The sequence below is a fragment of the Myiozetetes cayanensis genome, unplaced genomic scaffold (assembly GCF_022539395.1).
Source record: "Myiozetetes cayanensis isolate MyiCay16 unplaced genomic scaffold, myiCay2020 scf21, whole genome shotgun sequence".
Lineage (NCBI taxonomy): Eukaryota > Metazoa > Chordata > Aves > Passeriformes > Tyrannidae > Myiozetetes > Myiozetetes cayanensis.
Genome location: NW_026087423.1, coordinates 8,309,512 through 8,332,615, shown reverse-complemented (window position 1 = coordinate 8,332,615; position 23,104 = coordinate 8,309,512). Strand labels below are relative to the sequence as shown.

The 23,104-nt window shown below is 44.8% G+C and overlaps 1 protein-coding gene across 1 annotated transcript in view; it reads left to right on the top strand.

Moving 5' to 3' along the window:
• MLXIP (MLX interacting protein) overlaps positions 1–22,637 on the top strand; it is a 45,549-nt gene extending 22,912 nt beyond the window's left edge. The window contains exons 3-17 of the mRNA XM_050318158.1: positions 261–346; positions 1,597–1,686; positions 1,950–1,991; positions 3,107–3,278; positions 4,189–4,278; positions 4,849–4,940; positions 5,049–5,712; positions 8,595–8,716; positions 9,430–9,616; positions 10,352–10,476; positions 13,470–13,568; positions 14,771–14,898; positions 15,893–16,016; positions 16,654–16,783; positions 17,265–22,637. Of these exons, the coding sequence (XP_050174115.1) occupies positions 261–346; positions 1,597–1,686; positions 1,950–1,991; positions 3,107–3,278; positions 4,189–4,278; positions 4,849–4,940; positions 5,049–5,712; positions 8,595–8,716; positions 9,430–9,616; positions 10,352–10,476; positions 13,470–13,568; positions 14,771–14,898; positions 15,893–16,016; positions 16,654–16,783; positions 17,265–17,386 (2,273 nt within the window). The 3' untranslated portion in view covers positions 17,387–22,637. The remainder of the gene's footprint in view (positions 1–260; positions 347–1,596; positions 1,687–1,949; positions 1,992–3,106; positions 3,279–4,188; positions 4,279–4,848; positions 4,941–5,048; positions 5,713–8,594; positions 8,717–9,429; positions 9,617–10,351; positions 10,477–13,469; positions 13,569–14,770; positions 14,899–15,892; positions 16,017–16,653; positions 16,784–17,264) is intronic.
• The last annotated feature ends 467 nt before the right edge of the window (positions 22,638–23,104 follow it).

The window sequence follows — 23,104 nt, the reverse complement described above, 5'->3', positions numbered from 1 at the left end:
ACAGCTTCCCTGAGACAAATGGAACAACAGGAGGGTGCAAATGACTGTGCAGTGACAAGCTCAGAGCTGTGCTGATGTCTCAGAGGCAGAGCCATTGGATCAGGGCTTTCTTAAGAGGTCCCAGAGATGTACTGAGAGCTCCCTGTCTCCTGTTGTTGGGAAGGAGCCCTGGCCAGACTCCCTTTCACGTGTTACCACTGAGGTGACAGAGTGGCAGACCCTTCCTGTACTGAGCACTCACCCTTTGGTTCTTGTTCCAGACCTGGAGAAGCGCAAGAACCCCGTGTGTCACTTCGTGACTCCGCTGGACGGCTCCGTGGACGTGGACGAGCATCGCCGGCCAGAGGTGTGTGACACCCGAGGGACAGCACACTGACCCCTGGGCTCCACAACGTTTCCTGCCCTGCTAGAAGTGAGGGCAGCTGAGCAAATCTTGGCTCTGTTTCTATTTAGAAGGAACCATTACAAGCAGACTGAACCTGCTTTTGTAGGTTTATCATGTTAAAGTGATCAAGGTGCAATCAGAAGGACATTTGTTGTCTGTGTAACTTATGTTGATGTTCCAGTTTAATGACTTGTAAGTCAAAGAAGTGAAGTTTGATTAGTTAGGATTTTGACAGCCAGAGGTGTCTTCTGGCTGGAAGTTGGTGGGAAATCAGAGTGACAACTGTTTTCAGGACTGAATCTGAGTGACCCTGTGAGAGTTTTCTGTATTTGATGTAAGTGGTTTCAGGACAACGAGCAATTTCTTTTTTTATGTCAGGGTAACTTCACAGAAAGAGCAAATACGAGTTTGTGTTCTTTCATTTTTGTGCTCTTGTAAACATAAATGAACACTAACATCTGCCCTCTGGCTCCTTGCAGAAAACCAGTGAGGCCCTTGATGTGGCAATATGTGACTCTCTCTGTACTGCATAACTCTAGAATAATTTATAACTCAAAGGAGTTCCAGATGAGTTTGTGGAACTGTCTCAGGTTTTCAAAAGAACGGTGTTGATGTTTGTGTTGAAAGTGACCCTCGTACACAAAGTTAAGGCTCTCATTAATCTGCTCTCCCCAGTTTATACACTGCTCTCTGTGACACATCAAAGACCATGTTGTCTGATCCTTTTGTTGCCATTAGTGCGTGGCCTGCAGGGTCACACTCCTCCCTGAGCTGGACATCAAATTTATGTTGCTTTGTGTCCTTTGTAGCAGCTTTTGCTTATGTGTGTGTGTGTCTGTGCATGTAACCTGGTGGCATTCACAGGATATTCTGTGCTTTATACGTTATATTTCAGAAAATTAAGTTTAATTTACCTTTTTTTTGCCATTTCTTAACTATTGGCTGTGGTTGAGCTGGTGTGGGAGATGCTGACAGTGCAGCCAGACATCATCTCGTGTTTGGTTTCTGTGGGAAAGATGAAGTTGGTACTGTCAGATTTGCTCTGTGATAGCTGAACTCCGGGGCGGTGTGGGCTGCTGATACACGAGCTCAAACAGAATTAGCATGCTTTCTTTTGCATTTTTTATGCCTGAATATTTGCTTGGAAACATGTTGAACGTTCAGGCCTCGTGTGATCCCGTGTAATTCGTGGTATGTGTTTGTGTTCTCAGGCCATTGCGACGGAAGGGAAATACTGGAAGCGAAGAATCGAAATAGTCATCAGGGAATACCACAAGTGGAGAACATACTTCAAGAAAAGGGTCTGTTGGTTCACTTGAGCTCAGTCACTGTGTTGTTGCTTTTTGAGGTTTTCCTATTGCTTTTTCTGGCATGCAGGAGCACTTGAGCCGGATGATAAACTGGTACAGACACGCTCATCTGATTAGTTCCACTTAACTAAAAATTATTGTGCTGGGACTGATTGTGCATGATTGGGTCTTAAAAGTTTTGCAAAACCAGGTCTTCTCCTGGCACATACAGGCCCTGTTCTGACTTTACCATCTGTTTTGTTCTCCTTTTGCAGCTACAGAAACGTAAAGATGAAGATCTTTCAAGTTTGGTCAGGGTAGGTAATGGCATTTGTGCTTGTAGAACCCACAGTAGATAACGAAGCTGTAACGTGCAGTAGCTTGCTTTCGATTCAAATCTAAGACAAGCATCTTGCTTAAGCCTTAATTAAGGTTAGGCACCTTCATGTTCTGTGCCTTAGAGAGCAATGTAAGGTTTGTAGCTGAGATTGGATGCAGGAGAGGTTGAACGTGAAGTGCTGTGACAGAAGAAATGAGAATCAGCGTTGCGTGCCCAGAGAGATGAATCTCTTTGAGGGCTGGCACATGATTTCATCTTGTTACTGAGTTGTAACTGGTGCTGCTGCCTTGCTTGTGTAACTGGATCTGTGAGGATGTGTGAGCTACATGTTGCAGATCTTCCTGCTGTGCCCAACTCAGGCAGATATTGTGCCAGGATCCTAAAGAAAGACAGAATTTTTAAAGGAACAGTGGTGTCACCTTTTAGTGTGTCCCCTCAAGCCCATGAGAGCTGCTTTGGGCATATAAACTAATGATCAGAAGCACTGTTCTTTTTTCTGTTTTGTAAGACAGTGCAATTTAGCTCAGCCTTTAGTGAGGGATGGGTAAGCCAAGTCACATTATTTTGTATTTTCCATGGGCTAAAAGTGCCCACAGGAATATCAGCACACCTTGTGCAAAGTCAGAGTACAATTACACTTCACTGCATTGCAGAGTTCCAGATACTTCTCACCAGACAGGAATTGTTTGCTTTGCATTCTTGCTCTTCACGTTATTTTTAATTTTTATTCGAACCAAAGGGTTGTTAAACTGTAGGTACAAAAATACAGGTGTAATGAATCAAACAAGAGGGTGTTGATGAAGTTGTTTTGTCTTATGTCCTTCTTCTCAACATCTGTTTTTTTGGGCAAAAACCTTTCCCGGTGTGCCATGGTATTTATTCTGCAGAAGTTTTCTGTCGTTGTTCAAACCAGCGAGCTGAAGTTGTTGGTGTGTAAGAAGCACCACTGACCTGTTTCAGTCCATTTGATGACTCCTCAAAGAGAGCTTCTTTCCCTAAAAAATGTGAAGAATTAGACTGTGTTTACAGGTCTGCAGCAGGCTGCTGCAGCACTGTCTGGGCAGCCTGACTTGTCTCCTTTTCCTTTGGCAGGATGATGACGTGGTTCTCTGGCAAAAGAGAAGGTATGGCAGGGAAACCCCAGTCCCTATGGAGGAAGGCAGCCTGTTGGATGCAGACATGCTCATGTCCGAGTTCACCGACACTCTCTTCTCCACACTGTCTTCACATCAGCTGGTTTCCTGGCCAAATTCCAGGGACATAGGTATTTCTTGGCTGTAGCTCTGTTGCAGTGAGAACCTCTGTGGAAAGTCTCTGGTGTGTTGCTTTGCTGCTCTTGCAGCCTTGCCTAAGAAATCTGTCTTATATTGCTGAGACAGAGAAAAATAGGTCAGAGACTGTGTCTGTCTTGTGCTTTGTAAGTTATGGAATCCCAGTTATTCATCCAAATTTAACTTCTGTCTTAACTTCTTGTGTGCTGCTCCCAGCTTTGCCTTCTGACGTTGCTGTGAATAAATCTGTGATGAGCAGTATTTACCTTTGTCAGTGGTGAAGGCATTGTTATTTATCCCAGAGTTTAGCTGTGGGTGTGTTTTTGAGGGAGCACCTGTGTCTTTTAATTTGGTTTTGTCCCTCAGAAGGAGTGCAAGTCCCATCTGTAAAAACAATTCCAAGAGCTGTAGAGTTCTTTCTGGTGGGAACTGTGCACCATCCTTGCTGCAGGCATGTCTGAGCAACTGCAGAGCAACTGTGGTTTATGTGAATTGTACTCAAGGCAAATGAGCTGCACGATGATTTACTTTAAAATACTGTGCTCTGGTGGTTCAGGTTGTGCTTCCCAGCAGGTTTGTGTTGTGCAGCAGGGGACAGGACAGGTTTGGGAGCAGGAGACATCCAAGCTTGGCAATTCCCAGTTGTTAGTGAGAGCCTTCATGTCTCACCTCCTCCATTTTAGTAGTTGAAAGTTTCATTCCCCAGTGGTTTTGATTTCAGAACTGTGCTGTAGTTCTGAAGAGAAGCAGATGCTCAGTTCACTTCAGCAGCAGTTTTTCTGTGATATCTTGGCCAAGCCTGGCTGTGGAGTGTGTTCATGTTTTAGCCAAATGCTTTATTCCTGCTGCTGTTATTGTGTGAGTGATGGGAAGCTAATGTAACCTGTCTCCTGAATTTTGCAGGACACTTAGGAAATGCTGATATGATTCAACCAGGGCTTATTCCTCTCCAGCCAAATTTTGATTTTATGGATACTTTTGAGCCTTTTCAGGGTAAGAATAATAAATTGTCAAGTAATTTCTTTAAAATTGTGGTGATTGATGAACTAGTTTTTCAAACAAGGATGAATTATGTTGCAGATGTCTAAGGTTTTCCCATTTAACACTTCTTAGTGATGAAGAGATTTAACATTTTGTTTGCCTTCGAACATTTTATGGTAGTGTCGAGAATTCCGCATGACGTTAAACTGCTGCTGACGACTCTGACGGTTATGGATCTCCATGGAAGTCAAAAGTCACATCTGTTTTCTGGCCCTGCCTGCAGCCTGCATCACATAACTGAGCTTTGTGGGACTGCACTGGGGACCAGCTCTTGGCTGTCTGTGTGTAGGTGAACCTTAAGCAGAGGGCTGATTTTTGTGTTGTCCCAGCCTCCATGGAGGCTGAAATCTGCCCTGAAGAGATCAATTCATTCCTTAATTAACAGCGGTTGTATGAAGCAAAAAGGGCCTGGTTTTATTATTTGCTAAAGAACACTAATATTCCTGTGAATTTTAGGATTTAGCAATGCTATAACTTGAGTATGAAAAGTAGAAAATTAATAGGGGACCTTTCCTATTTCAGAATTATTCACACCCAGTCGCTCCAGTAATTATTTCCCTTCTGCGTCTGCTGTCAGCTCAGCCACAACAGACAGCAGCAGCCACTCCTCCCAGGTAAGAGGGATTCCTGGTGTTTAAAACAGAAGGCTCTGACATGAGCCATGTGCTCCTCAGGAGGAGTTCAGACATGTCTGAATCGGTAATATTTGTCTTTCCTGTCAGTCTCCTGTCCTGCCGTCGGGGTCGTTGCCCAACACGCTTCCAGCAGGGAACATCAATGATGGACTGATCGGTTCCTCAGTACCTACTCCCGTCATTCCTGACGTTGGCACTGACCAGTGTTCCACCATTAGAAGTGGGGGATCTTTCATCCAGCCTCCGGACTTCCCTCCAGACTCGTCTCTCAGCGGGCCACAAACTTTCATGCCAGTGTTCCAGCCCCCCCTGCCGCTGCTCCAGCCCGCGACTGCGCAGCACCAGTCCCCGCTGCCGGCGGTGCCTCTGAGCTCCAGCCTGAGCTCTGCCCCGGCTGCCTTTGCTGCCCCAGAAACCCCCAAGTTTGGGCTCTGTGACTCCACAGTGATCACACACACGGCCTCTGCCACGCTGACCCACAACGCCCCTGCCACCACCTTCAGCCAGAGCCAGAACGTCGTCCTGCCCACGCAGCAGCCGGGGGCAGGAGTGCCTTGTAACCTGGCTTTCCAGACTGCTGTTGTGCAGGGGCAGCCCCGGCCCCAGCTCCAGTCCCAGCTGACATTTGCACTCCCCAAAGCTGTTCCTCTGACCAGTGCTGGGACAAGGCCCAAACAGTCACAAAAAACAGTGCCTGCGCCGAAGCCTGAAACAGTGTCCTTATTGGTAAAGAATGCCTTCATCACCCCAGGTGAGCAGCACTGGGGGATCATGGGTTTCCTGTCTGAGTGGGACCAGCAGGAGGGAAAGACCACCTTGCTTTTCTTGTTTTGCATAATAAGTAAAAATACAACTTGCTGAGGGTGTCCATGGAACCCCTGAGTGCACTGGGGTGTGGCCACATCGGTCAGTGGGATGCTCTGGACTGCTGCAAGGACTGGGAGCAGTTTGGCTGTGAGTGTGAAAAGCCAACCTGCAAAAGGGGGTCTCTCCTTGTAACAATAGTTCTGGGCCTGTATCTGCATCAGCACATGGGCTCTGTGCTCCTGGCCCAGGAAAGCTCAGGTTTAGGTCACGCTGTTGTGATGAACTCTGCCCCTCAGAGCATTTGGCCACCGTGGAGGAGGAGATGGTAGGGAGAGAGTGTTGCTCTTCCCTAGGAGAGATCAGGAAATCTCCTGAGGGAACTGGAGATCTTTGTCTTGAGCAATCTACAGACTCCTGAGATGCCATCAGGAGCACATGGGTTTTGGGTCAGAGCACGAGCACCTACTGATGTGCTGGGACCTCCACCCTGGGTGTGATTTGGAGCCGTTGGCACAAGGCTAAGAATAGCAAGACGAGCAGAGGGAGTTTTGCTTGTGGTGGTTCTTGTGGGAAAGCTCAAGGCCAGAGCAGGACAGGCAGCAAGCTTTTTGTTGGGATTGTTGCAGGCTGTTTTTAGACTTGTGCTGGCTGGGGGCCAAGTGACTTCAGCCACTTGAAATGAGCAACAATAATTCACGAAAAACCCTGCCTGGAGGAGTATTGTTAAGCAGGCTTTACTAGGGAGTAGGTGTGTCTGCCAAGGCCTGATTCTGAGCTTACCCACCAAAAAAAAAAAAAAAAAATTAAATTACTGTTCAGGAGAATAACATACCCAAGGATCTAATTCTAATATGTCACTTGGAATCAGGTTGGTCCATGGTTAATGCTCCAGGGTGTTAATGGCACTGATCCTGTCTATAGTGTGTTATAAACCAAGAGTCCGTGTACCTCCAGCAGTCAAGACACGCATTTCGCACTTAGTGAAGCTTTGTAGGCAACTCACTGTGAGAAAGCCTTTGCTTCTGGCTTTCTTAGTGCTTCCTGGGTTTTTCCTCACCCCATATACCATTTTCCCAATGCTTTACCAGTTGCTTCTAGACCATCACAACCAATGACTTCGTTTCTCATCTGGATTTAAAGCTGTTGCTGTTTATCATTCCTGGTAGTGGTGGTGTTTGGGGATCACAGTGCTCCTAAAGTACTGGGACACCAAGCTCTGGGGACAAATCCAAGACTTTATATAAAGACTAGAGCTTTATTTTTGGCAACAGAATAAATATCAGTACTGGTCACTGAGGCATTTATGCCTGTCACTTGTGTTCAGGACAAACAAATCATCTCCTGAGTATAAAGCAAATACCATTATATCTTGTGTTAGAAAGGGATGTAACACATTTACCGCCTAGTGGTATTAGGACTCAAAAAATCTGTACAGATTGTCTCATCAGGTACAAGACTTCACACGGGGAAGAAGTCTGCTATCACCCCTTCAGGATAAATGTGCTGATTTTGACAGAAAAGGCTGCAAAAGATGCACGTGTAGGACAGAAACATAGAACGTGTAAAGTGACTTCTAAATATTGTTCCCCAAATGTGGAAGTCAGGAATGCCAAGCCCATGTGGCAGCATTAATGCAGTGCTAAGAGTAGGCTCTTGAGCTCGATAGAGATGTCCTGAGTCCAGCTGAACGTCAGTGAACAGTGGAAGGGCTGTGATTCCAGCTTTAGACGTGGGAATGCTCAAAGATGAGCTCCCTGTGTCACAGTGACAGAGCTCTGTGCCCCACAGCCCCACTCAAGGGCTGGCACAAGGTCTGTGCACTCCTCTCTGGTAAAGGATGTGCAGAGACTCCACTTGATCCAAAACACAGTTGCAGATGATCGGTCGGGAAGGGGACAGTGGATAATCCTGCACTGTCTCCCTGCCCTGCTGTGTGTGCCCTTCAGAGTCCCGATGCTAAACCTGAGCTGTGGGGACGCTTCTCGTGCATCCTGACTGTATTAGTCCAAAGGAGGGGTGGATCCAGTAGAGGCAAGAATGAAACTGAGGAAGTTTGGGTCAGTTTTCTCCAAAACCAGACTGAAGTTTTGTCTTTGCCTGATTCCTCCCTTAGTAACAGTATAGGAGGGTCCATCATGTTCTCTCTGAACTCTGGGCAAGAATCAACTGCACATCTTGGTTAAATGGAGATCTTCACAGATTTATGTGGAGACATTTGCTGCTAGTCAGAATTCTCTCTAGCTGTCTAAGCACTGCAGAACTCCTGGTTTTTTAGCCTGTTTTCTGGATTTTTGGTGCTGATTCCCAGTCACATTTGTTTGTCTCGTGCTTGTGTGTCATCTGAGGCAGCTGTAAAACCAGATAGTGAAAGAATCTGGTAGAATGAAGTGGTGAGGAAAAGGATTCAATATACATGGAAGGAAGCATGAAGTGTTGGATCCCTGACCCCCCTGGGTCAGCAGAACAAGAAGTGTGGATGTGAGAGGAGAGGTGAAGATGATCCTCCTCCTGTCAAACCCAGCTCTGACAGAATGAAGACACTTTGCAGCTCCCTGAATTACTGTGTACATCTGTAAATTCCCCTGGAAACAGTGACACTGATGCTAAACACCTCAGAAAAAAAAATGATGTTGGAGTCCTTTGTACTGGATTAAGGGGGTTGAGATTAATGGAAAACTGGTGGCATTTTGCACTGCAGAGAAACAGTACCAAATAGGTGCCATTAATCCATCCTCCTGTTTGATGACAAGTTATTTCATACATAATAATCTCCACCTTTTTTTGTTTTTGTCTCATTAACTATTCTAACTGAATTGTGTTCTTCAGCTGCCTTTCAGGGACAGTCCAGAGCTGTGATTGTAACTCCAGCACCTTTAAAAAGAGAGGGGATTTTGACGCCAGCCACGTCTCAGTCTAATGTTGCAATTGCACCAGCTGGAATTGTCAGAGTAAGGAGAAGAACAAAAAATAATATATTTGTTTTCTAGGCCTGTTATTTGCAAATAGTGAGAGCCATAATGTGCTCAGGAGTGTAACGAGTCCACTAAATGACCTGTTACCCCATGTATGCATTTGTGCATTCAGCATTACCTTTGCTTATCTTTAATTTAGTTACACTGTGGGCCTGGAAGCACTTTATAGTCTTCACAAACTGTCTCACACAGCAGTAAGATCCCAAGGAGGCCTGTATACACAGTGCTGTGGATGGGGATGGCTTGTGCTTTAAGCCAGAAGGAGCCAGGAAAGTCACCTTTCCACTGACATATTGGAAAGCATGCCTTGAGTATGTGAGTGGGTTTCCCCAATATGTTGTGTGCAGGAAGATGGAAATAGATTGTTGTATATTATGCTGTTGATGTGTTATAATACTGCTTTAAGTTATGAAAGGACACTGGTCTCCTGCCAGAAGCCTGACTTCGGTGCCTACCGATTCCTTATATATAAGCCCTTGTTTGTCGTCAGATTGTTAATCATGTATTAATTTGCTCCTTTTAGTGAAAGGCAAGGTAACAAATCTCTCTCTCTCTCTTTCTCTTTCCTAATCTCTCTCTCTCTCTCCCTGCTTTCTCCGTTCTCTCATCCCTCCTCTCCCTGTGCCCCCACACTCCCCCTGCTCTCTCCTTCTCTGTGTTTCTCTGTGCTGTCTCTGTGCTGTTCCCAGGCTCCCGGGGTGACGGAGTTCCGTAGTAACATTCTGGTTGGTCCAGCACAGCGAGCACCAAGTAGCCAACAAAGCCAGTCCACAGTCTCACATCTCTTCTCTCCTAGTGTAGTCCAGGATGTGTTGGTGAAAGGAGAGCACATCCCTTCCCACAGTTGCAGTTCACAAGTTCCCTCACCTACACCCAGTAAGTTAGAAAGCTCTAAGCGTTCTCTCTGCCCTGCACATGTAAGTGTGTTTCTGTTGGTTAGGCAGGGTATAAATGGGCCTTCAGGATCCCTGGATAATCCCCTCCTACCCTGCAGCTTCAGTTGCATCCAGTTGTTGGCAATTTTTGTCCTAAATGACTGTGCAGTGTTCCCACAAACCGTGGGTTTGTGCTTCCTGCAAGTGGCTCCTTTCTAAAAGGATGTGCTGTCGTAGTCACCAAGAAATTAAACCCGTTGAAAGGCATCTGTGTAGGAAATGCTGAATAGGTTTGGTGTTTGGTGTCATAACCCTAATTCTGAGTGGAGGATCTCAGACACAGTAGGTAAGTGCAAAGATCCTTCTGCATGTGCATCGGTGGAGCTGGTTTTGGTGGTAAGTGGCTTGTGAAGTGTCACCATCGTGTCCCAGGCCATTGGAGTCAAATGGGGGAGTCCAGCAGGACGATGGAGTCGCAGCCTACATGCCTTTGCTGAACCATGTGTCTGTGAAAGGAGTATTATATCTTGCTATTTGGGCTCTATTATGCTTGTGCCATGAAATTCTAAGCTTTCCCAGCAGTCTTGGTGTTTTCTAGCATGTGGCTGCTGCATCAAACAGTATAATTTGGTTGCCGACTGCATTTCAGTTCATTTCTGAGTAGAAACTTCTCAGCAGTTACGTTTGCTACAGGAAGTTGTTTGTTAATGTGACTTGTGTTTCTTCCTTTATGAAGGCCGGGACTGCCAGAATTCAGGCCAAGCTTCCCCCTGCACCTCTGAGCAGAGCCCCAGCCCTCAGTCTCCTCAGAACAGCTGCTCAGGAAAACCTGCCACTGACCCCACTATGGCTGCACTTAAGGTGTGTGTCCTTTCCTTGGAGGGGCTTTTCTCCTTTGCCTTTGGAGCTATTTTTCTTTGGATGTGTATTGTTAGTAACTCTTTTGTAAGAAAAGAGAGAAGCAGTGGTATTTTGCCAGTCTCTAGGTGTATGTTCTTTTGTTCCTCTGCATTGTTAGTTAGATTCAGCAGTTCTGTATTGCCAGGTACCATTGTTATTTCAGTTTGGAAAAGCATAGAGGGCACTGAAAATAGCAGTTCTGCTCTTGAACCTGCATTTTCTGTGGTTTTGAGCAGCCACTTCACTGCTTTATTACACTGTTTTCCTCCCTTCCAGCGTGGGTGACGGTGAGCTCCCACCGGAAAGCCTCGCTCTGCCAGAAATGTGTTCTCAAAGGGCAAACTATGTTACAAAGAAGTTTCTTCACCCCAGGTTTCCTGCAGCAGAGTCCCAGGCATCCAATTCCAGGAAAAGAATAGGAACTGAGGGGTGCAGCAATAGGAACAACACAAGCTGGAGCCTCTGGAGAGGAACCCAGAACAAAGAAGTGCTGGGCTTTTGTACCGTTACGGTCTCTGCACCTTCCTCACACGCCCTCCACCCTCCTGGCACTCACCTCTTGGGCCGGGGATGGCTTTTGGTCTGGAGCTGTTTTGTTCTGTACTGGATTCTTTCTCTGCCTCCAGGCTGTGGGTGACTGGTTTTCAGGAGGGCTGTTCTGCCGTGCCTGTCACACAGGAGGTGTTCCCTGCTGCTGCAGCTGAGCTGTGCAGAAGCCACAGGGCGGCGGTGTGGGCCAGCTCAGAGAGGGGATCTTCGCTGCTCCTTTGGCCTCCTGCAGAAATAGCTCCAAGGGCTTGGAGTAATCTGGCAATCCCAGTGCTGGAGCAGAAAATAAGGCTCCTTTTGTAGCTTGGAAAGTCTTTTCTTTCTCTGGGTGTCAGTGTATAGACTCCACTTCCTCTTCCTTGGGAGCTTCTGTCAATGGTTTACTTAATTCTGCAACCTGGGCATCTGGGGGCTGCAGGATCCTCCTGTGCCTAAAGAATTCTCCCAAGTGTTTTCTTTGTTACTGGTCAAGGTATTTCTATCACAGCCTGGACCCGTTCTGGGTCTCCTAATCTTTGTTTTTTGTTAATATAAATACTAAATATTTTACTTCCTGACAACACAGCTGAGCTTAGAAAGAGATGCAGGGTGACCTTTTCTTTCTCCTAAAGCTCTACACAGACAAATATTATCTTTCAAACAACCTTCATGTGCCTTGCTGGCAAGTACCAAATCACTTGCATGCTCTAAAAGCCTTGAACCTCCAGGTAATGTAATATCTTTCAAATTTCCTCCTTGCCAACCTGGCATATGATGCTTAAAACAGTTGTAGGTGTCAAAGGTGGCTTGGTCCACAAACACACTTGCTGCCAATTCATCATTACAATTCTGGAGAACCATTCCCTCTGTCAACGAAGCCTGTTGCAATCTTCAGCAGTAGTTGCTGGGGCATTCCTCTCTGAATACATTTGTGTACTTTATTTCAATTTATTCTTATGTCCTCACAAGTTCTAATTGCATTCATCAGATCTCCAACTACATTTGACAATCATCTCCAGTTACTGGAATTCCAACCAGGATCAACCTGAGACTGAGCATTGCAGCTTCCCCCTGCCTGTAGGGCCAACTCCATGTGCTTTTTAACTGTCTTATCCTGCTCAACTGGCCAGAACATCTCCCCCAGCAGGTCAACACTGGCCCAGGATAGATGATATACAGAACAAATAATAGAAATAATGGTGCCCATCAATCTGCATCTTCCCTTAACCTGATCATCTGATTCCCCCCATAACCACATCCCTGAGGTTCCAGGGGTGATGGGTGTGTACATGGAACACTGGAGGTGGGGGAGGAACTTCTCACACACAAATACACTCCCACCACCACTGGCTGCAGTGTAAGAGAAACAGGGATAACAGAAACCACAGGGTGAGGCCCAGCAGAGGCAACTGGGAGGAGGAATCAACAGGCAGTACAGAGGGAGGAGCACAGGATGGTGCAGAGACAGCTCTGCAGCCTCCTGGGTTAAATCACTCACAGTTGCTGCAGCTGAAGTTCTTTGTAGAGGTTTTTATAGGAACAGCTGGAGCTGGTGCCTCTGGAGAGGGACCCAGAGCTGAGAAATCCCTGGGCTTTTATTCCCTTACACTCAGCACCTTCTTCACGTGCTCTTGACACACCTTACCTGTGGCCCTTGGTCCCGTGGTGGGTTTTGGTCCAGGGTCTTCTTGTTCCTTGCTGGACTCTTTGCCTATCTCTGGGCAGGTCATTAGCTGGTTTATCTGGACTGGTTGCAGCTTCTACTGACAGTCACAAGTTTCCTTATCTTGCAACTTGCACTGCTCTCTGTCTCCCACAAGTTTGCAGCTTGTGGCTCAAGATTTCAGCAACTTTTATTGCTCATACTAAGAAAACTGCTCAGACAAAAGTATGCTGTTAAAAGACTTCAGCTAACTGAACTTAATCCACAAGAATTTTGAGGGAAACTCAGTTGTTAAGGCTACAAATGAAAATGCTCATCTCTGACAAAGTCTTCATCCTCAGGGTAGGCTGGAGTTGTGGATTCTTATTTCTTTTTTTTCCTTTTGTCAGGCTGTCTGTTATATCAGTAGGCATTCTGTGTGTGTTAGGAATAAGTGATATGGACTGTTTAAAACAGAAAAGCTTCAACAAAACCTTAACTAATTGCATTCCTCAAAAATTGGAATTTGACTTCAGAAATGGTGTAAATAAAAAAATTTTACTTTAGGAAGAAAACCCACAAAGTTTGGAATTGAATTTAAAACACTGAAAGCTTTTTAAAAACGTTAATCGTTGTTTGCAAATTCATAGTGCCGTGGCTTTGACTGGGGAGGCTGCGAATGCCACAGGTCAACAAAAATGACTGATTTTGAATAGCTGAAGTAGTCACAGCAGCAGGACAGTAAAGCAGAACAGCACAGACTGAGCTGGTTTTCTTCATGCAGAATCGAAGGATGAAGCATCTGTCGGAACAGAAGAGAAGGGTGAATATCAAGATTGGTTTCGACGCCCTGAGCAGTTTGGTGTCAGCCAACTCCAAGTCGGTGAGTACCTTGGCAGCACTGACAGCTTGATTTGAAATGTAAAACAGAGCCATTCTGAAAGACTTGTTAATAAATTGAATCATTTCACTGTTGACTGAGAATGCCGGTCTGCTGGCATATCAGGTGAAGATACTTGAACTGAGGGATTTGGAAAGGGAAGGGGAGAAATCCATGGGTTATAGTCAGCAGGAGTGTGTGCAAGCACTTCATCTTTCAGACATTGTTGTTCTGGTGCAACTTCAAACGTGGAACAAGTCTTGTCTGATGCAATAATGCAGCTTTGAAGCCAACAGGGAATGAAGAAAAACTGATCTTGGGACCCCAGTACTGAAGCTGTTTGTCATGTTTGCAGCATAAGCTGACTTTGCGTTTGCTGGGGTGTCCCCTTTCCTCTGACACGCTGGCTCTTACACCCGTTCTGGGTGGGTCTGGTCCCCAGAGCTGCACTTGGGAAGGCTGTGGTGCAGCCAGGATTGTCAGCTCACTGTGCCTGAGCCACAAACCAGCCAGAAACCAGGGAGATGCTGCTGCTGTGATGCTGGGCCTGGTTTAATGTGCCTTGCCATTGGGCCTGAGTTAATGCCTGTATTAACTGCTGGATAGTTTGGAAAATATGAAAGCTTTTTCTGCAGTGTTTTGATTTGTTTACATAATTTTTCGAGGTGATATGTCATCAGAATTTCACTTCCTGACAAATAGAATAGTCTATTTGAAAGGAACTGGATGTGTTACCTTCTGTTAAATAACTTCAGGTTTCCCAAACTAAATAATCTGTATTGTCAACTTCAAACAACGCTTCTACCAGCACTATAAATCTATCAGCAGATGTAGCACAACCTCCAGTACTTAAGTAAGAATTGTAAATATTTGTAAGAGGACAGATAACAAAACAAAACATTTTAAATTATTAAAATACTTCTTTCAACAAAGTAGCAGAAATGTAATGTCTGGAAGAAAGCAACCGCTGCAACCACATTTCTCTGTGCTAGAGTTCAAAGAGGAGTCAGAGGAATGAAGGGTTTAGTGTCTGAAGTGTTTTGCTTGGCCTGGCCTTGTGTTTCTGCACCACAGTGAAGGAAACTTGAGGTGCTGAAGCTGAAGGTGCTGAAGTGCTTTTGTGAGTGTTTTGCAGATTAGGGGCAAGCTCTTTGTGTGTCTCCCTGTGTTCCAGAAGGTGAGCTCTGTGTTTGTGTTTGGTCTAGATCAGCCATGCAATCACACTCCAGAAGGCAGTAGAATATATTGCTAAGCTGCAGCAGGAAAGGACCCAGATGCAGGAGGAAACCAAGCGCCTCCGGGAGGAAATCGAGGAGCTGAACGCCACGATCATGTGAGACCTGGGGAGCTTTCTGTCCTGCTTTGGTTGGCAGAGGGAGTGTTTGTCCAGGGGTCACACCACGCAGCAGATGGGTGCTGAAGAGCAGTGGAGTTGCTGTCAGCCCCAAACTAAAGACAGAGCTCCTGTGGGATGGGCACTGGTACAAACTGTGTGGGTTTTCAGCAAGCTCTGAGCACAAATGCACGGCAATGGCAGCATCAGGTCAAAATAATTCTGAGAACAAGGCAGTGATGCTTTTATAAAGCTGTGCTCACTGGTGATCAAACACTCTTCTCAATGGCTTTGCTGCAGTTTTCTTCTCAAATGCAGTCAGTTTTCACAGGAAAATAGGATCGAGCACATAAGACACAGGACTTGGACTCCAGAAGTTTGGCACTGGTTGAATATAACTGATAAATCTCTTCACCTTCCTGCTGCCTCAGTTTGCTCTGTGGGGTCATGATTGTTACGTACTATTGTAAAGCACCTTGAGAACCCCAGTGGCTTTACTTCCATCTCCAGGAATTTTAGGCTTAGGAATGATATTAGAATTAGCAGCAAATCAAAATCTTTTTATTGTTCTTAAAAAGTATGAAGGAGTCTGTTTCATTTTATTTTAAATTGATCTGTTCCTTCAGAATTCTGTTCTATTTTCTTCTGTAACATTGCTCAGGAGTAACTGTAAATATTTCCTTGATTCCTAATGTGCCCTTTAATTGGATGCCCAAAACTTTGTCCTATGTTATATATACTTTGTTTTCAGTTTTGTTGCTTGTAACAAGAAGTGTGTGTGTAGCAGTTTGAGAACCACTTTGAACACAGACAAAACTGATGGGAGAACAGTTTGTGTTCCTGACTGGAACAGTTACATTTTGTCAGCCTCGTGCCCTAGGAAGCCCCTAGATCGGAGAGAGTGGGGGATACACACTTTTCTCGTGCTCTGCTTTAGTCTAGAAGAGAATTGTGTCCTTTTTAGTGAGATTCTGACCTTGGAACATCTTTGCAGTTCCTGTCAGCAGCAGCTCCCGGCCACCGGGGTTCCCATAACGCGCCAGAGGTTTGACCACATGAGGAGGATGTTTGATGAGTACGTGAGGAGCAGGACCCTGCAGAACTGGAAGTTTTGGATTGTATCCTTTTACATCAACCTGCTGAACTTGGAGTTTGGTACTGGGACATTTAGAGCCGAGAACTTGGGATTCTGATGCTGTGACTTTAAGCCAAGTTACTTAAATAATAAGTGTCTTCAGTTTTCATCCACATCTGTACGTGGATATGAATCCTTGCCTTCAGGCTGTCTTGAGGCACAACTTGTTCATCCTAAAGTATGGGAGGTAACTGGAAAGTAAAATGCAACACAAAGATGAGGTACTGCAAGAAATCTTTAGGACTCTGCTGTTTCTGCAACTCTTGTTGTCTTTTGGGAAACCTACACAGAGAATAGCAAAGACTTCAGGGAAAAAAATTACAAAGTTGTAATTCCCTTTTTTCCCCCTTTCCTTCCTTTTTTCCCCCCCCTTGCCTTTTTCCCCTTTCAGGTGAGTATGGAGGGATTGTGCAAAATATAATGAGTGTCATTAGAAACTGAGGTTCAATTTTTCCTGTGTCTTAGTATTATAGGTTTGAACAAATATTTTTTGAAATGTTGCAATCCCTCTGCTAGTTGACTCTGGTAAGAAATGCAGTGTTTTCTGTGTAGTCGCCTTTCCCACAGAATGTTTTTGAACTCCTCCTTTGTTGTCTCCCTTAACATTTGGTGGTTTGCAGTTCAGCATTATTATTAAGCCATTGTTTGAGTCCTTCAATGGGATGGTTTCCACAAGAAGCTTTAAGGATCTGAATGAAACTGCACTGGCCTGGTTGGATCAGCACTGTTCTCTTCCCGTTCTGAGGCCAAGTAAGTGAAGTTCCGTCCTGCAGCTATTCCAGATCATAGGAAGTGAGACCATATATAATATCATTTCTGGAAAGTCAGAGGATGACAAAGAAAGCACATGATGAATATGACTTGCACTTCCTTTTTGTTAGTTCAGGGGAAAAATTAGAACTCTTCTGAGTGAGAAGACACTTGGTTCCGTGTTTAACACTGAGCAGGAAAAAACCTGTATTGCTGAATATACCAGAATTTAAACAGCCTTAAACTGCATTTAAATTTCAAATACTCAGCTCTAGTTGGAGTAGGTTTGGGAGTGTGATTTATCTCACGATGAAGGAAGACGTGTGAGATTTGTGTTCAGCTTTGAGATGACCTTCTGTTTCCCCTTGGAGTTCAGCAAGTATTCAGTTTACATTTATAATTGTCAAGGGGTGCAGAATAAAGATCAGTCAGACTCTAATGGCTTTTCTTGCTGCTTTTCTGCCTGGTTTTTTTTTTGCAGTGGTGCTGAACACCCTCCGGCACCTTAGCACAACCACGTCGATCCTGTCGGACCCGTCGTGCCTGCCGGAACAAGCCACGGAGGCCGTGATCAAACTGAACGAGGGAGCTGGAGAAACCTAACAACCAAAGACACTGAGGTGCTTGTCCAAGGGGTGCAGAACCTGCCAGCCCCAGCCTGGTGAGGCTCCTGTCAGCCTGTGCACTTTAGAAAGGGTTCTCTCCATCACCCCCATCGCTCGGGGTGTCCGGCTCTGCCTTCAGCCGACGTGCAAAGCGATGCAACATTGTCAGTGACGCAGCGTTGTCCCAACGTTCTGACCCCTCTCCAGTGCTGTGCTGGCTCCGTTCAGTGAGAAAAACACCAAGCTCAGGTAAACTCAGCAGGTTTGAGTCCTGCAGGCAGCAATATGTCTCCATCAATGCAGCATTTTCATCTGTATGCAACAGATCTCTATGAAACACCTTCGAGTACTAAGCTATCTGAAGGGTAAATCCTGTACACCAAGGAATGTGCTCTTCGAGGGGGAAAATACTTTTGATTTCATGAAGCGAAACGTGCTCTTTATTTTGTTTTCTGGTGTTCAGTTCCATTTGTTTTACTTGAATAGTGGAAATTGTTAAGCAGGATCACATGAGAAAACCAAAGGAGAAGAAAAATCCGTCAGTGACGTCATGGCAAAAATCCTAGAATTAAAATCTCAGGCTGTGTTTTGTGTCTTTTTTATTTTAATGAGTGTGTCATTGCATATGATCAGTTTCCAGACGTGCTTTTTTCTAGTAAATAAAGTAGCTGATTTTTATTCTTTTTCCTGATACAGCCATTGCAAGGGGGGAGCAGGCTGTGCAGTAAGTGCAAGAAAGCAGGTTTAGATTGCAGAAATTCTCCAATTAGGATAAATGTATGAATTTTATACCAGTTTAATCAATGAGCTGTTTTCTTGCACTCTGCACAGTTCAGCTGCCATCCTCACAAAATGTGCACATATAAAACACACCCATAGGCAAATGTAGTAGCACTTCAGAGGCAAGAATTGAGTTTGTAAGGGTAAGAAATTGGCTTTTTTATTCTCTCAGAAACTATATCAAACCACACAGACTTGTAGTCAGTTTTTTGCTTCTCTGTCTTCTTTGCTGCTTCTTTTTGCTTTCTACCTGAAAAACCTGAAGGATTTTGCTAAACCTATATGGGAAGGTTATGTTCAGCATGAATTATAGCACATGTAAAAATATGTTTAAAACTCAAAAACACGGCAATAACATCTTTCTGTTGCAGTCTCAGCACAGACTGTGCTCTACTGCAGATAAACTGAGTTACAGCAGGGATGGTCCATCCTGAGACAGCACTGGGATAGTCATTCCAGCTGATAGTTCATACTCTGGAATGATCCTGTGACCCGTGTAATTCCACTCATGGCTTGACTCTGACTCTTCAGAGCTATGCAAGCTGTGGGGATCTCTTTCCTCCTCCCTCCTCTGAGCAGTTTTCTTCCAGTTCCAAGATCAGGCTACTGGAGGTGATCTGCAGCCTCTCCCAGTGCTAAAATGAGGAGCAGCTGGAACATCTGGGGGTTGCACACTCTGAAATGGGCTCAGGGGGTCCTCCTTGGGGGGATGGAGTTTTTCTCAGCCTTGTCCCCACTGCCCTCCACTTGGTGGGCCAAAATCTGAAAGGAAACAATAGTCCTGGGGAGTGGGACTAAGCACAGGGGGTGGGGTTGGTTTTAATTTGTCCTGAGGTTTTGCAGCCAGTGGCTTTCCTTGCTGAGTTCCCTTCTGTGTGAGCAGGAACGTGCAAGGAGCAGACACAGAAGGTGAACCCCAGGACCCTCTCCATGAGCAGAGGTACCTTGGGCTGAGGAACTGGGAGCTGAAGGGGAAGGCAAAGCTGAGTCCCAGTGCAGACAGATGTGGAGATGCTTTTTTATCTTTCTTTTTTTTTTTTTTTTTACAGCAAATCTGACATATAACCTGTGTTTTCATCTGTGACAGAACCAACACAAACCCAAGCCTCAGCTAAGGAATGGTTTGTTGAAGTAGTGTATAAAGGTTGTCATCATAATTAAATAGTGAGTAGATTTTCTGGAGGGATCCATACCTAGATCTTCCATGCATAATGTTGTAATTAATTAAGCAATATCTTTGGGATGCATCTGGGTAAGAAGTGTTGAATAGGTAAATTATTTTTTAAACCAGTGCTTTAAATCCTCCCGTTTTTATCACTGGTTGCAAACTTGATTCCAGTGAAGTCATTTAACACTGTGATGGGCTGGGGAGGGTCCCTCACATCCTTTCCTCAGGGGGCTAAAATCTCCCTGAGATGCACGGACACCACGTGGGTGTTTGCATGTCAAAAACACCTCCTGTTTTCTAGCAAGAAATCAGTGGGCCCATTGTCCAAGAAGGGGTGTTTTTGCTGAGCTTTCAGAGTGGAGCCTCCCCTGCACTGTGGTCTCCTGCTTGTCAGCAGCGATCGTGTGTGATTTTTGCCTGTTCTGGTATCGATGACGTTGGAGTTTTGTCTCAGCGAGCAAAGGGGCAGTACAAGAAACGCTTCGAGGCCCAGGGAAATCTGGCAGCTCAAATCCTGACATCCCAGATCTCACTGGACTGGAAGCTGAAAGGGACTTTAAAGGAACAGGAAGGGGTAATTTGACTGAATTGCTGATCATTTTGTCGATTCACGGTTTTTATCTGGATGTGGATGGAAAAACCATCAAGCTCATTGCGTCACGAGCTGGTTACAATTGGAGGGAAAGTGCTTATTTTATCAAATTGTGATGGAGAAACAAGCTCAAAGCACTATTGAAAATCTGAAAATCTTAACATAGTAAAGAGAAAAAAAGAAATCAAAGATTGCTTACTTAGGCAAGAGTGTAGGAGGGAGGGAAGGAAAAGTGAAAATATATTTTCCACATAGTGCAATTACCAGAAATGATGTGGCTGCTCCTCAAAGCAGTGATTCAATATATTTTTGTCCCCCTACTGCTGCAAATCAGAATTCTTTTCTTTATCAGTCAGCCTTGTGAGGAGAGTGATTTCACTTCATGTGGAAACACAGGAGGAAGGAGCTGATTTGTGGCTCACATCTGAGCAGTAGAACGACTGAGCACTGGTATGAGAAGAGATGGACCACGTATGTATTGGTTCCTGCACAGTTTTCCACTTTGAACTCCTTAGTCTGTCTTTCTTGCCCATTGAGGAGTTTCAATACTATTCTTTTTTTCCTCAAAAGTGTAGTAACACTTTCTCCCCTAATCTAAGGGCTCTGATTTCCTCAGTGTCACCAAAGCAAGCCAGACACACAGTGCCTATATCTGCACAGAATTACAGGTGATGCACATCTGTCTTCAGTGAATTGGTGCTAAACTTTCACAGAACCTCCCCAGAACTGAATGCAAGTCATATTCATTCAAATCCAACATCTTTCACCGAGTAAACGAGTGGCTAAATGATTTATGTGTGGCCTGTGATATGCACAAAGTCAAACTAGGATTGTGTAGTGGTTCCTCTGACCTTGAATTGTGTTAATCTATTATTGTAGGTTATTGTAGGTGGCCCCCACCCCAAACACAAGTTCTGGGCATTATCTGGTGTAGTTCTTAGCTTGTGTTGTAGTTTTTAGCCTCCTCTTAGCTGGAGGAGTAAGTGGTGAAACTCCAGGAGCACACCAGGATTGAAGGAATTAATGAGTAGTAGGATCAGTGACAAGTGCCCACTTCATCATGACAGTCTGATCTCTGCACAAAACCAAAGGAATCTTGATTACTACCATTTGAGCCGATTGGAATGTTCTTCCATGCTTTTCTAGACCCCTGGGGAAGGCTTCCTTGAAGGGAGGCTGACCAGAATGTTTCCATCCGTGCCTTAGATCTTGGTGTCGTGGATGCATTTGATTGTCACCTCATGCATTGTTCCCCCCAGCACAGTGCTCTGTGGAAAATTCTGTGAGTGGACAAAGTGGGGCTTCCCTGGCTCTTAAGAAGATTTTATCTGTGTCCCTTTCAAAGTGAGGTTGGTGAGTAACTGTGTGTGTGAATGGGAAAAGTTGCCTCTGTCCTGCTGAACTCACCACTCTTCTCTCCCGTGCGCACGAGCGCACACACTCACGGACAGGCGGTCAGACCGCAGGCTTGACAGCAACCACAAAACATGCAAGTGCTTAAACCTCTCAGTCTGAAATGGCTTGAAAAAGGCAAAGGGCTGTCAAATTGTACTGAGAAAACATCATCCCTTTGCATCTTCAGGGTTTTTTACATTCCTTTGTGAGAGGGTGTCTGTGCACGCATGGTAGAGATGACAGGGACAGGGAAATTTAGGTTTTTAGTTTGCTTTTAAAACCCCAAACTCCTGAAGAACAGTTTGAGAACAGAGAGGGAAGCTCACTGCAAAAACATCCAGTAAGGTAATGCTTTTGTAATGCAAATTATTTGAAGGCTGTTTCAGTTTTGGAGTTTCTGGAGTGAATAATTCTTGCCTTGATGTTGCCAACTAGAAGATGCAGCTGAAAATAGTTGTTAACTGTGTTCACCTTTTTCTTTCTTTTTTTTTTGGTTTCTTTTCACGTTTATTGCATGGAAAAACACCCACAAAAGACTGATGACACCCAGTTTAGGTTACTTTGGGGACTCAGTCGTACCACTCTTGGAGGATTATGGACAACTGTTGATAACTTCTAGGAGGTTTTTTTAATTAAGTGAGACAACAGGAGTTTTTCTGTTACTCCTCAGTTTATACACTTGAGTTTCAGAGGAGATCATTTGGTTTTTTTCTTTCATAGAGCCCCAGTATTTTTCCCACAGCATCAATTAAGCCTCGAGTTTCCTTTTGTTTCATTCTTGGTTGGATTTCCTGCTCATTTACTGTGTTAGAGCAGAAGAGGTAGTACCAAATTGTAGGTTTATCTGTAAAACTTGAGTTCTACAGTAACTTCAGTTACAAAGAACCACACCTTAGGTATGTCATAAAATTGCTTCCTAGCCATTGTCTGAACTTCTTTCATATCTGAACTTTTCCAACACGAAAAAGGTTATCAATCAAAAGACATCCGTGTTAGGAGCAGACCTTTCAATTAACAATACAATGAATAAGTTGCTCGTTTTCTTCTTCTAACCTTGTATTTAAATGTGTTTTAAGTGAATGGAATTCATTCTTGTTAAAAAAAAAATAAAAGGAAAAAAAAATGCTTGAAGGTATGAGGACTTCAGGTTGTGCTCTTGCTTTGCTTAGGTTTCCTGTTCTGTTGCATGACACAACTTCTGTTGTGCTGTTGATATGTAGCACTTTCCAGTAGGTCTGTTAAATTGTGCAATGCATTTTTTTTTATATATATATAATTACAACCAAAACAATAAAGGATATTTTTTGGAAGAAACTGGTTGTAATGCCTTTATTTTCTAACTGGAGGTGGGGAAATGGTTGAGTGGAATTGCTCGTGGACCAGGGCCAGCACCTGGCAGCCTTTTTGTGACTCTAGGAGGTGGCAGGAGCTCTTTTCCCTGTGAACAGGAAAGGAAAAGTGCTGGAGTTACCCTCTGGATCTGTGTGTTTGGCATTTGCAGTGCTAGGCTTGTCTCTCCTCTGTGGAGCTGCTGAAGTTTGGACTCTGTGTAAGAAACTTGGTGTCCCTTGGGCTCTTCTTGACTGAAATAATCAACTCGCTCTGAGCTTACTTGGAGCTCACAAGTGATTTCTTTTCGTGGTGCCTTGGCCCCAGGCTGGGTTTGCTCTGTGCTGGGCTGTTCCCTGTCTCACCAGAGCCAACGTTAACCAGATTGGCAAAAATGGAAAATAACCCTTTCTAGCCATCTCTGCTCCACTTCACTGAACCAGCTTAAGAGA